Source organism: Phasianus colchicus, chromosome 1 (assembly GCF_987193195.1).
Source record: "Phasianus colchicus chromosome 1, bPhaCol1.hap1.1, whole genome shotgun sequence".
Classification (NCBI taxonomy): Eukaryota; Metazoa; Chordata; class Aves; order Galliformes; family Phasianidae; genus Phasianus; species Phasianus colchicus.
Window position 1 is genome coordinate 3656291 of NC_143436.1, and position 14319 is coordinate 3670609.

The 14319-nt window shown below is 43.1% G+C and overlaps 1 protein-coding gene across 4 annotated transcripts in view; it reads left to right on the forward strand.

Annotated features, from left to right (window-relative positions):
* PLXNA4 (plexin A4) overlaps window positions 1-14319 on the forward strand; it is a 445185-nt gene that overhangs the window by 376001 nt on the left and 54865 nt on the right. For all 4 annotated transcript variants that reach the window (XM_090134078.1, XM_090134077.1, XM_090134080.1 and 1 more), the window contains 5 exons: window positions 1106-1242; window positions 2861-3028; window positions 9293-9386; window positions 9933-10172; window positions 10918-11064. In XM_090134078.1, coding sequence (XP_089990204.1) covers window positions 1106-1242; window positions 2861-3028; window positions 9293-9386; window positions 9933-10172; window positions 10918-11064 — 786 coding nt within the window. The remainder of the gene's footprint in view (window positions 1-1105; window positions 1243-2860; window positions 3029-9292; window positions 9387-9932; window positions 10173-10917; window positions 11065-14319) is intronic.

Below are 14319 nucleotides of genomic sequence, written 5' to 3' on the forward strand. Positions count from 1 at the left end.
GAGTGCAAGTATTTTATCTTGCTTTTGGGAAGAATGGAGTTGGAGGGCAAGAAAAAGGTTTCAGATTCGAGGCTCCTTAAGGAATGGTGCCCCTCTTTTAATATACTAATGTTGTGTAACGTTGTGTTGTGGTTGGAAAAGAGACTCAAAGAAGCAGGAAACTGAGAAAAAAATATTCATCTGTACAGCATTCTTTCTCGTGGCTGAATTATTTCACAGAACACCTTAACATGAGTGATGCTGCATTGTATCAGTGCAGGACATGCATGCCATGTGAGATGGTTTCAGCATCAACATCTGATAAAAGAGCAATGTTTGGGTTCATATGGTGGGCCTGCAAGAGTCAAAACACATGTTCAGATGCTCTGAATCACAGCTCTCCTCCTTCCCACGGAAAAGGGCTGTGAGCACAGGGGGAGGTTTTAGGTGTCCCCCTGAGCTGCACAGCAGGACCTGTTTCATTGGTAGATCAATGAACTTCAGAGTAATCTTTTCAAGACACAATAGTTTTCAATGCTTGTGAGCTCTGAGTTTTCTCTGGGGGCAAAGAGTCCTTGTTAAGATCCAATAAGACAATTCAAGACCCAGTTTACCTTGCAAAAATGTTGGAAAAAAAGCTCCTGAGTTGTATCAAATAGTGGAGATAAGAGAGGTCGTGGCTGCAGTTGCCCCAGGCACGGAGATGACTTTGGAAGCTCAGAGCATTTCTGAATGGGGACAAGGGCAGGCCTTATTCTGCAGGGATTTTGAAATTAGCTTTAAGTCTTGAGTTCACCTTACCAAAGCTGTCATTCAAGCAGTGGTGGAGTCACCATCCCTGGAGGTGTTCAAGAGAAGTGTGGATTTGGCACTGAGGCACATGGCTAGTGGACATGGTGGGGATGAGTTGATGGTTTAAACAGATTACCTTAGAGGTCTTTTTCAACTTTAATGATTCTATTAAGGAACTGGAGACATTCCAGGCTCCTCTTCTACCAGGAAAATATTGGTGTCTTCTGAAGTCTATGTAACGTAGTTAAACTTTTGGAGTTGCCTACATTTCCCTAGCACTGTAGGTACCTCTGCTCATCTCTGGGGCTTTCAACATGACTCTTTGCTTTCACAGACTCTGACACTCTCTGATCTCAAGCCGAAGCGGGGACCTGTATCAGGTGGCACTCAGGTGACAATTACGGGTAATAACCTCAATGCAGGCAGCAACGTCATCGTGACCTTTGGGCGACAACCTTGCCTCTTCTACAGGTACAGATGAGTCCTTCCTTCCTTACATACCTGAAAGATGTAAGCAATCACAGTCAAGAGACTTCTTCTGCAGCCCACACAACCTGTCCTTCTAGTAATTCTTGGCAGAACATCTATTCTGCAGTGGGACCTTTGCGTTCTTCCCCAGCACAACCTTACTGAGCATGTTGTGGGGTGGGAGAATAGGACTTATTTCATTGTTTTGATTGCTATTTGATGTGCTTTTTCCATGGCTCCTTGTCAAATTTCACTACAATTCTCCACGGTCCCATGCTTTGCTACTTGTTTTGAGAGTATGTAATTTAAAAGATTCATTTTCATGTCCCTACTTTAGAAAAAGCAAAAACGAAAATCTGACAACATCAGTTATAAGCATTAAAACACCTCCCTTTTATCCAAGAATAGTCCCATAGTGCTGAGAAACAGATGACTTGTAACATTTTAGCTCAGGGTTGGCTTCTGTTCAATTGCAGTTCAGAGGCTTAATGTCAGTGTTACCTGCTGAATGTTCCCTGATCCCTGTGAGAATGAGCCTAAATCCAGTTCCCAGGGGCTCCTGCAGCTCAAAACTGCTAAGTGCAGTGCACTTTACTGCCAGTATTGGTGGAAGCTGAAGACAAAGTTGGCACATTTCTCCCAGCTTGTCTTTGCCAGAAGAAGAAGGGCCCATTCACAGGGTAGCTGGGACTACTGTCCTGGGGCAGGATGTTTCCATCTCTTGGCTGTTGGGATCCTGTTTAGCTGCCTGTCTTGACTGCAGAGTGATTTAACATCTATAATGCACGAGGCCAAATGGGAACCACACTGCTTGGGGTTGCTTACAGAACAGACTAGGGACTTTTAGAAGGGATTCAGCATAGTTTTCAGGGAAATTTAAAGAGCACTTGCAGGGTACGTTTGAGGTGCATCCCATGCTACAAGGGAAGGATGAACCTCATTCTGTCTTTCTAGGGATACGAGATGAGGCCGTGCCATAAATCACAGGGCTGGGAAGGCTGAAGGTGGTAGAAACTTGGATTTTTGGCAGTTTACTGAAGACAATGCCACTGCAATATTCAGTCCTGGAGTTGCTTTTGAGCCTCACCCAAAAGGAAAACATTTACCCAGAATCCATTTTAAGTAAAAGTCATGAAATGCTTCCCACTGCATTAGCACTTCCCATGCAAAGGTCCCAGGCATGTTGCAAATGGCACTTAAACAAGGCTTACAGTCCTAATGCAAAGTAAACTTTATTATCCCAGACTGGAAAGCTGAGGTGCAAACACTCCCTTTTACGAGCTGCTGCTGAATATGCCTGCAGGCAGGAAGGAAACATCTATCATGTATTTAATCGCACAGAAATATTTCTGCAGCGAGGTCTGTTTTGGACTTCCCTTGAGGTTTGTGTTTTGAGATCTGAGTAATAGTGGCTTGTGTAGTTTTACTTAAACTGGTGGAAAGGCAGTGCCATTTCCCATGATGAATTTGTCACACAATACTCAGTATATTCCTGCAGCAGTGAGTTCCACCACTTCATAGTTAATAGGTTAAGATCACAGGACATAGGAGTATGTAACTGGGTTCTTACTGGTTTGCTTCTTGCAGATCCTTGTTTATATTTACTTGCTTCTTCTCACAGGAGATCCACCAAGCACATCGTCTGTAACACCACAGCCTCAGATGAAGGCTTTGAGAAGGTGAAGGTGTCTGTGAGAGTGGACAAGGCCAAGATACATCAGGAGCTGCAGTATGAATATGTGGAGGATCCAACCATCCTGAGGATTGAGCCTGAGTGGAGCATCTTCAGGTAAGCATCCCATGGGCACATCACACCAGTTCCTTTTATCTTCTATTGCAGCACTGGTACTGGTTTGTGTTGGTCCCCAGTACTGAAAAGTGCTTTCTAAGCATTGTATTCGCTAGAAAACACATATTTATCTAACTCCTTCACAGAGCCCAAGAACCATGAGAGCTGCTGGACTTGCCTTTTGGGGAGATATTAAATACCAGCAATGTTCTGTGTAGTCTCTACAGCACCTTGGATGTTCAGAGTGTACCTGTGGCCATGTGTACCTCTGGGACGACATTTCCAAAGAACCTAGTGAAGGATGGGCAGGAGGCACACTTATTCTCCAAACTGGCTCAGTGTAGCCCAAGGCTGAATGAACATTCATAAGTAGAACACAGCTTCCTGGCTTAATGCAGCAAAATCCAGCTGCAGTTGCTCACCAGAAGCTTGTCTTGGTGTCTCCTGTACCCAAATGCTACCTATCCAAGTGATATTACATTCTATTGGGTCTGTTGTATTCCTAAAGACTTTGATTCTTACCTTTTCTGGTCATAGCTGTATTTTGGGTTCCACTGGGCTAAGTCTACACCTTTTCAAGTCCATTGGTCATGACTGTGCTTAGAAAAGAGAATAGTATGCAGGTTTGAAAGGTTTACAACCTTTATGTGTCTGTTGGCTTATGATTAAGTATTCATAGAGTCATAGAATCATAGAATGGCTTGGATTGGAAGGATCCAAGTATCAAGGATCATCAAGATCCAACCCCCCTGCCACATGCAGGGCCACCAACCTCCACATTTAATACCAGACCAGGCTGCCCAGGGCCCCATCCTTGAGCACCTCCGGGGATGGGGCATCCACAGCCTCTTTGGGCAGCCTGTTCCAGCACCTCACCACTCTCTCTGTAAAGAACTCCCCCCTCATATGCAGCCTAAATCTTCCCTCCCTATTTGGCTGTCATGCTTGAAAGCTCCAGAGCCATCTCCTGAGATGAAACACAAAGAAAGCCCTGGTCCGTACCCTATTGGAGTGTACCTTCCTCCTTGTTAGGTGCTCTTCTGCTCTTCAGCCAATTGCTGCTGCTTTGATGAATTTGGAAGGTTCATCTGAAAGTGCCTGAGAGGAGCTTTTGTCTTGGTTGTGGAAGACATGAAAACGAGACCCAAATGTTCTCAGAATCCTGCAGAAATGGTCTCAGGAAGAGAGAAATTGGTTATTAAATGCACTGGTATTTCCTCGAAAGGATATAAAATAAGAAATCTCAGTGTTCCTTCATTCATCCACTGCAGCTCTCTGCTCTCCTGTCAAGCAGGATTGATTGGGGTATCTGAGGATTAGGAGCAGGACTCGTAAATCCCTTCAGTTCAGCTTCCCTCCAGAAGATGTTTTCGCAAATCAATTAGTGCCTTTAATTACCGTGAGGGAATTTACCGATTTAGCTGGATTGAATCTTTACACATCGAGCTTGAAGCTTTCGCATCTGGATTTTCCATTTTGAGTTTTTATTTTCAGTCAGAGTTCAGGTTATCAGTAAAATGAGAAATCACTTTAGTCCCTTCCTTATTAAAGTGAGTTTAGGGCTGGTTAAAGGGTGCAAGATTGACAGCCAAGGAGAGTGAATTCCTCTGTTATCCCCAGGAAAGTTACAGAATAGGGCCCTTCCTTCATCTGGCTTCAGGCTGGGGGATGAGAGGAGATCTCCAGAGCCTTTTGCTCCTTGGTTTCTCTTCTGAAGCTCCCAGCAAGCGACAAAATGTAGCTGAGGAGAGGCTTGAGGTATACTGGCAAAGTTTTGCTTGGCCATGGGGTGCAGAGACTCTATCCCGTTGCTTTCTGAAATGAATCTCCTGTCCTCCCTGCCAGCATAAAGCAAATCAACATGTGCTTATTTCATGGGTGCTACCTTACTTTCAGGGTGTGTAGCTGATAGGTCGAATGACTGAGGCTCTGTCTGTCTCATCAGTGAGGTACGGCCTCTAATTTTTACTTCCTTTGATATCTCTAAAATCAGAAAGCATCCACTTGATTTTAACCAGATCTATTCACACCACCTCTTCCTTCATGCCCTTTTTGAATCACTCCAAAAGGTTGTAACCTCAGAGGACAACGCAGTATCTGAAATTACATCTGTGGTTCAGAGTGTCTGGGATCTTTTATGGACTATCACTGTTAATCTGTGCAGCTCTGCCCTGCAGGTTGCAATGGAGGCAATTAGGGCAAAGCAGCCTCGGAGAGCTGGTTGAACAGAGCACCAACTCAAGTACAGAGAGTCAAACAAGAAATAATTCAGTTGAAACATATGGATCTGGAGATAGACTGAGTAGGCTCTTCCTTGCTATATCTGTTATGCAGTATGATTCATTGCAGCAAATGCACTGTGCTTCTTTGATTCACCAATCCTAGCTGAGGGACTAAGTTGTTTTGGGGGACAAATGATTGCTGCTAAACTAGCATTGCAGAATTAGTGAATGAAGGTACCTAGACTGGCTTAAAGCCTTCTCAAGTGCCATTTTCCAAGACTATAAAGAAAAGATTATGGATGATCTATTCCTGTAGTCAAAAAATAATAATAAAAACTTAATCTGAACAGGCAGGTAACTAGAATGTTGTAAGCCTCCATTAATACTTTTAATTGGGATTTGCTTTGAATTATGTCCAGAAAATATACAGGTCTGCAGAATGAAAATTGTGCTTAGAACTTTTGGGGCCAAAGAAGAGTTAAATTAAGAAAGCTCCTGCTGTTGACACCTCTAACTTTTGTTGGAGAGCAATATCTGTCACTATTCTGATCTGATCTGGGCAAGAAGTGTCTGCAGCTGAAGGCAACGGACAGCAGTTCTCACACAAAAGCAAGCAACAGTTGAATTTGCTTGATTTGCAAGCAAGACTGAACCTTTAGGTGGGTTTGTGTCTTCAGTGGACATGACTATGAGGGTGGATAGTGATAAGACAAGGGGGAATGGTTTTAAACTAAGACAGGGGAGGTTTAGGTTAGATATTAGGAGGAAGTTTTTCACACAGAGGGTGGTGACACACTGGAACAGGTTGCCCAAGGAGGTTGTGGATGCCCCATCCCTGGAGGCATTCAAGACCAGGCTGGATGTGGCTCTGGGCAGCCTGGTCTGGTGGTTGGCGACCCTGCACATAGCAGGGGGGTTGAAACTAGAGGATCATTGTGGTTCTTTTCAACCCAGGCCATCTTATGATTCTCTGACTACTTTGGCTTTATTTTTGCAGAGGACAGATTCCTCTCTGACCCACCGCTCTTACTGTGCTTAGAAACTGTGGTCTGAGCCTCCTAAGCTAAATTTCCAAAACAAATAGAGAATTTTTAACACATGGGTTTAAAACTGTATGCACAGACATGGTTGATTAAATAAAAGGGTTTATTTATACATACACTCATATATGTATATATTTATATATGCACATGAATTTGATATGTCTGGAACACATTAAATTGTTGAGCAAATATGTGAAATCCCTTCTAGCTTGAGTCAGCAGAGATTCATAAAAATAATACATGATGATAAAAATAATAAAAACCCACAGCCAAAAATCCACATGAAATGAGATAATGGATAAAGAAAAACTTGGTTTGTGAATTTATCTTCTGGTTTCTGAAAAGCCAGGTCTCCCTGTGTGATGTCAAGGATATCTAAGTTGAAAATGAATTTTGTGGAGAAGGTATTTTTTCTATAAGGCAAGGACAGGAAAGTTCTCTTGTAAGTGAATGTGTGACTTCAGAAGAGATCCTCTGTGTGATCAAGAGAGCTCAGCTATTCAAACAGACCTCACGGAAATGGCAAAATATACACTTACCCCATGGGAAATTTCTCACCACTACTGATGGATAGTGAGAACTGAAGGTACTCAGCAAAGCTCACAGCCAGATGTGGTTCATAGAGGCGTTGTTTGAAAGACCATAAGGAACCTCTCAGAGAAGCGTCACAGAAGCACCTGCAGAAAGATGCTGTCGTGACAGCACTCGTTGGTAGAGCTCATGGCTTCACCATTACCTATTGCTGAAGACTTGGTGTTTGTGGTCAAAAGAATGATCACATAAGTGTCTCCATGTCTTGGAAAGTTGGCAAAGACTTTTTTTATGGCAGTGGGGAAGCTCTCCTTGTGCCATCCTTCCTGCACCAATTCTTAAGATGACTCTATATTTACAGGTTTCTTGAGCAAAGTTTTGTTTAAACTAGTAATTACTTAATTCAGGTCTGTTTTTGGTCCAGAAGCCAGCATGTAGAGATACCCCTCATCCTTACCATCAAATAATCTTGCTTCCTTGAAAGGCAGAATAGCTTCATCCATTCTGTTTATTGGAAGTGCTCCCTGGTCCTTGCTATACCACAAACCATGACCAGACATTGCCTAGAAGAGTGTTAAGACAATTTAAACCAAGCCAGTGTACAGCTTTTAAAAGTATTAATGGCCACCAGCCAGTGTATGAGCTGATGTCCTGGCCCTGTTGGGGCTATCAGTGTGGAATTAGCTAAAGGGGCTGAAGGACAGGCTGGAACAAGCTGCCCAGGGTGGTGGTGGAATTGCCTTCCCTGGAGGTGTTCAAGAATAGGGTAGATGTGGCACTGAGGGACATAGTTTAGTGGTGTTGGTGATGGGTTGATGGTTGCATTAGGTGATCTTAGTGTCTCTCCAACCTTAATAATTTTATGATTCCATGATTCAGTCCCATCTAGCTGCATCCAGCTCTCTGAAACCTGATAACTGCACTGCTGAGCAGAGGGGCATGTTGGCATTCGTTTTTACCTGCCCTATCTGATTAATAATGGAATACATAATAGAGGAACTTGGAAAACAAGAATTAGAACTAGGGGAGATCTGTGAGCCAACTCAGGCATCTTCCTTGCAGTTTGTCTATCCTCTGGTGTTCTCTCCAGTCTCATTTATAATGCACTTTTTTCACCTTCCATGCATGCAGAGGTTTACCTAGAAGATGGAAAGGGATTCTAGGCTTTCTTTTCACCATCCCATATAAATACAACTGATTTCTGCATGTCTTTCCTTCCCATTCTCAGTAAAGAAAGAGCTCCAGGAAATAAATTGAAGCCTGGAAAGTTTCCAAGGAGGGTTGCAGAGGCAGGTGTCAAAACTGATGAGAGTGCTCCACCTCCCTGGGAAATCTTCAGCTCTGCAGCAGAGGCTGGACTGTCCATTGATGACATTTCCTCATTCCTTCTTGGATGCTAGAGTCTTGACAGCTGAAGTTTTCACGTTCTCAGATAGCTCTTCCCCCCTCAGCCCTTGCACACTGTTGCCTCTGCTACAGGCATTCATGTGATGAAAAGGGAGAGCCCATCTGGCTGAGCAGTGCTTGGTTTGAGGTGGCCAAACCTTTGGTGGGAAATCCAAACCTTTGGAGGGGAAACCCTTCCCCTCAATGCAGAGCTCAAAGACAACCCATTTCCGTATTTTTTACAGTTCTGTCACTTCTGGTGACATTGATTACGTGGAATGAGAAGGGCTCTGTTTATGTCTTGTCTTCTTAACTGGTCTGAGAGAGATGTTACAAAAGCAATAAAATCTACCAAAGGCAGGGTCGTGGCTTGTATGAATGAGTTCTCTCAGGACATGAAACTTTGGCTGAGCAAAAGGACACCATGACTAGAAATCTCTATTCTACACCATAGTGTAGAGTGCTGATTCTACACCATTTGTGGACCATATCTGCTTAGATCACCCAATGGAAACCAAGTCTGAACACATCGGCTCTGTTTCTTCTCAGTGTTGCAGAGCAGGGATCCCTGGCAGAAATGAATTAGGTGGTTCACTGAGGTGACATTGCCTTATTCAAAATGATGCTTTCTATAACACGTTTAATATTCAAGACAAATACAGAATGCAAATAAGGTAGCACTGAATCCTCAAGGGTTGCTTACGCAGGACAGATGCTTTGAGAGCTTCTTAAAATCACAACTTTACACACTATAGAATGATCTGTGGACCATTCTGAAAAGCTTCTTTTAGATTTTCTGCTCTTCTCACCACCAAAGTTAGTAGCTATTTAGTTCTAACAGAGAAGATCACCTAGATGCTGCTTGATGGAACAGCTTCTGGAAGCATGCAGTTTTACTTATTTCTCCCCATATGAATGAAAAAAAAGCCCTGTTTGTTTTGTTTGCCTTCCTTTGGTACCATGAGATGCGGTCAGACACTTTGCAAACAACATTTAGGAATACAGGTCACCCATTGCTGGTCCATTCAGTCCTGATATGTATTAATTGGTTTTATGCTCTTCTTTTGTTTCTTTTTCTCAAGTGGCAACACACCCATTGCAGTGTGGGGAACTCACCTAGACCTGATCCAGAACCCTCAGATCCGGGCAAAACATGGTGGAAAGGAGCATGTCAATGTGAGTATTGCTACTAAGCTGCAACTGCAGGAGGAAACATATCCAAGGTGGTGATAGAGGTGCCTAACAGCTGTGGAGGCTGAAACCTCTTTTTGCATTCAGAGAAGAGGGCATGATTTCTTTTAAGAAAGGCATGAGATGGCCGATTAATAGAGTCATGGAATGGCTTATGTTGGAAGGGACCTTGAAGACCCCATGCCATGGGCAGGGATGCCACCCTGTTCGACTTGACCTTGAACTCCTAACACCTCCAGGCATGGGGCATCCAGAACTTCTCTGGGCGACCTGTTTCAGTGCATCACCACTCTCTGCATAGAGAATTTCTGCTGCAGTTCGAGCTGTCTTACCAGTCTCAAATTCCTGGTAGGAACAGGTTATCTTTTGATGCAGTGGATCACCAGCTTGTCTCTTGGGTAGCAAAGTTTTTCTGCTCCTCAGTGTCCTCTGTGAGTAGATGAGCTAGCATTTCATCGAAAGATATCAGCCTACCAGTAGAGCTGGAGACATTTTCTGTAAACTTTTCTTGTGTTGGGTTTCTCTCTCCAGAACTGTGAGGTGCAGAACAGTACAGAGATGACCTGCCAGGCTCCCGCGCTGGCTGTTGACCCCAATCACCAATCTGAGCTAGCTGAGCGTCCAGAGGAGTTTGGCTTCATTCTCGACAATGTGCAATCCTTGCTGATCCTCAACAAAACCAACTTCACCTACTATCCAAACCCTATCTTTGAGGTTTTCAATCCCTCAGGGATCTTGGAGTTGAAGCCAGGAAGTCCAATCATACTGAAGGTGAGATGGGGACCAAGAACTGGATAAGGATGGTCAGGCACATGCTGCTTATTGCCATTTCGTGTCTGCCAACAACCCACTAATCGTAGTGGCATCCCAACGTTGTCCCAGAGATTTCCTCCACTCATTAAACCTATCATATTGCATGTCATCAATCACCATTTGCAAACATCACACCACTCACTGCTCTGCATCTTCCAGTACCCATAACTAAAAAATGTAAACTGCTTTAGCCACTTGTGTGCTGCCTAAATTTGCATCCAGTGCTGTTTGCTGTACCCAGAGCCTATTTCTTGTCTTTTAGACACTTTTCTCTCACCTTTGGGAAAATCCCACATCAGTCCTCCATCATGTCTTTAACCTGAATAGCAACACAAAGAACAAATTATATGCTTGAATATTTCCATATCAGCACTTGTATGAGGTTCATACACAAATAAATGAGCATGCATGCAGAATACCTGCTTGCACATTTGGAAATATGTTTCAGTATTGCCTGATCATTTTCTGCTTGCGAAAGATTTGTGGGAGTTTGAGGGAAAGAAACAGGACAGGCAGCTTTAACTGATAATAGTCTGTATTCATGCTGTCTTCTGTAGGATTTTTGAGCAGTTTTTGCTTACTAAGTGAGTTGTGAACTGTGAATGTCATGTGCAATGTTAACACTGGAATAATAGAAGTAGAGATGGAAGGAAAACTCCTTTGTAATACGTTTTTGTGAGTCACAATATTCCTTTCTATCCAGGGCAAGAACCTGATCCCACCAGTGGCAGGAGGGAATGCCAAGCTGAACTACACAGTTCTGGTTGGTGAGAAGCCCTGTGTGGTGACTGTATCAGATGTGCAACTACTGTGCGAGTCCCCAAACCTCATTGGGAGACACAAGGTGATGGTAAGTGATGCTTGAAACTCAGCCTTTCTTCCATGGGTTTGGTGGAAGGGTATAGCAGTGTTTCCTTCACCATTTGCCTTCTGTAGAACCTAGAAATATCAGAGCCCCTTCTCAATACAATACCCCTGTCAGTCAATCCTGGAAGAGTAACTTGGAGATTTTTGTAGACAGTGGGGAACCTTTTGGAATCATAAAACTTCAGGATGATTTTCCTCTTTCTTTGTGCAGCCTGTATGAATCCCAGATGCTCATGTGAATTCTTATGTGTAACTTATTTCCCTCTTGACAAACCGTATTAAATGTATCAGTTTCCAGCAATTAGCAACATAATAGTGGCTAAAATTTGTGCAGGATATGGACTGTAGTGTGACTTTGAGATTTTGACATCTATACAACTTAGTATGATCTTGCATATCCTTCCTGGAACCTGTGAAAAAAGAACCTAGTGATTACATCAGAGGGAGCTTCCTCCTCTCTCCACTGATTTATTCACTCCTTTACTTTCCTCTCAGTAATTTGCATGCCTCAGTGCTCTTGCTTGATAAACAGCACACCAGCAAACTCATCTGAGTTGTGCAGAGCTGGGGGTGGAAGCAAGGCATAGCTGACAGCAGACATACAGATGATCAATGCTTCTCATTGCCCGCGATCAACTTTTTTCCAGCTCTCTGTTGCCCTCCCAAATCTGATATAAACTTATTTAATTCAATGTAAGGAGATTTGCCGAGTTTCTTGGAGAGACAATGCCTTCCTCTTTAAAACAAGAGGGAGAAAATTGAGAGCTTATGGTGACTGTGTTGAGTCCCAGTTGTGACTGCTGCTGGGACACCTCATACTGGCTACTTTACTTTTCTGTTCCGAATTTTGTCATATGGAAAATAGAGGTGATAATCCCTTTCAGTCATGCACATATGCTGTGGCTCTCAGTTCATTGTAAAGCACTTTAATACAGTCCAAGAAGAAAAATAACAAACATGAGATTTTCTCTGTGTAAATATGAAAGCTTTGGAACAGAGCAATATATGTTGCCTGTAATTTTCATGAATTTCATTAAACATATGTTTAGTCAGAGAGGGACAAAAACAATCCTAGAGAGATAAAACTCGAAGTCAGGTGAGCAATTACCAACTTGTGGGGATCAGGGAGGATGAACATCTGGCCAGGCCTTGCTAATTGGGAAGACTCCTCTGTTCCCACAGCTTGGGACAGCTTAAGAGAAACCTCAGAGAAAGAAATAATCCCCTTTTTGAGAACACTGATCAAACAAGAGATACTGTTGGAAAAAATGAGAAGGTGATTGCATTGAAGCCTATTGATGAGCATCGCTCTTAGGGGCAAGTTGCAGATTTCCTTGTCTAAAGCCAACAATAAGGCAAGCCTTTGACAGAATCTGGGCTAGGAACCAAACACAGAAGCTTAGCTGTGATTGAGGCCAGTGCCCAAGGATGGGCTTTGCATCTATAGCTTACCAGGGGGACAGCTGGGCTGGGAAATGCCTCCTCCAACATGGCACAGCAGCTCTGTTGCCCATGTTTCACATGGATGTCACTCTGATGGTTGGGATAATTGACAGGTAGTTCTCTCGGGTTCTTCCCCTGCTTCTGATGATGATTTCCTGTGTGACCTTGAGCTAACTGCTGAGCAAAGTCTTTCCTGCAAAGTGAAGTGGCCTAGATCTGAGAGGAGACAACGGCTCTGAACACTGTGATTATTTCAAAGGGAAGGAAGAGTGACAGTGACACATGTTGGTGTCAGCATGTTTTTGCACTTCTTTAACTTTCTTTTATGCAATCGCCGAGTTAAATACTTGAAAAAATATATATTAAAAAACAAAACAAAACACAAAATAAACCACCACAGGCACACGAAAAGGGCAGAGCAGTGGTTGATAAAGATAGCTTAAAGCCCAGAGAGAAGCTCTTTTTCAACTGAAAGAAGCATTGACAAGGAAGTGTAAGCATTGTAGAAGGCCTGCAATGTAGAGATGGAGGACATTTGAAGGAGTGCTCATATTCGTTGTATGCATTTAAAGACAGAAAGTTACATTGATGTCTTTGTACAGTGAATGGAGAGATGGTCAGGTGTACTGCCTTACATTCAGGGCACAGTCACTCAAAGCCAGACACATTTTGTTAATGCAAGCTTGCACTAGGAAAGACACTATTATAGTCAAGTTTTGTACAACAGGAGTTGAAGAAACTCTCTCTTGAATCACTACAGGTGGTCCCTATGTCTTTGCTGGAAAAAACTTGTGTAACTTGTATCTGCCATAGTGCCATTTGGAGAAATGCCAGTTTAATAGCCCCAACAAGTGACCAAACTGTTGTTTAGTGGTACAGAATTTGGTTACCTGGAAGTTGATTCCTTGGAAAAAATGCAGGGCCTAAGAAATAAAGTAGGGTTATTTCTGTATATTTTCCTGTGTCATTGTAGTGCTCACAAATAGTACTACAGCCTTGCAGGCTTTCTTCTCCAAGAGGCACATTCCCTTAGATCACTTTGTGGACTGTGAGGATTTCTCAGTGTTGAAAACAGCTTTGGAGAGGAACTTTGCTAGGTGCTTACCTCTAGTAGTCTAACTCAGGTGTGCATGTCAAAAGTTTGGTGAGAGGAATCCCACTCATGGAGCCAGGCTGTTCTGTGGGTTTTGAGGACAGTCTTGCACTGAGGTTTGGGTTGGGATTGTTTGACTCTGGACTAATAGTCCATCACAGGGCTCCTTTCACTGCCAGATCTGGATGAAAAAGGCCACTGTAGGAAACAGAAAATGATGATAATGACTCCATTTATTGATCCACCATGACAGGAAGGAAATTGTGCAAAGTAGTGAGCCAATTTTGCTGTCATCTTGGGTGGATTTGAGACAGTAGTCTATGTCAAAAGGCAATAGCTTCCAGTGAGAAGATTAATGTTTGACTTTGGAAGTTTGTCTTAGCTGAACTTGCCACATACCAGTACCAAACATCTACCCTTTGCAAGCTTTTTGAAGTGGAATTTAACCTAATATCTTGGAATAGACAGGAAAAATAGGATCTTCTGTGTCCTTGACTTATATGGGTGCTAGATTGTTCTTTGCCCAGTGAAGATGCTCTACAAAGTGTCCATGTCATGCTAAAGAACTTGTCACCTAACACAATTAGTTGGTCAGGCAGCTTAGGTTTAGTTTAGTTTCTTGTTTTAGACACTGTTATGGATTCCATGATCCTTATGGGTCTCTTCCAACACAAAATATTCTATGATTCTATGTTTTAAGAG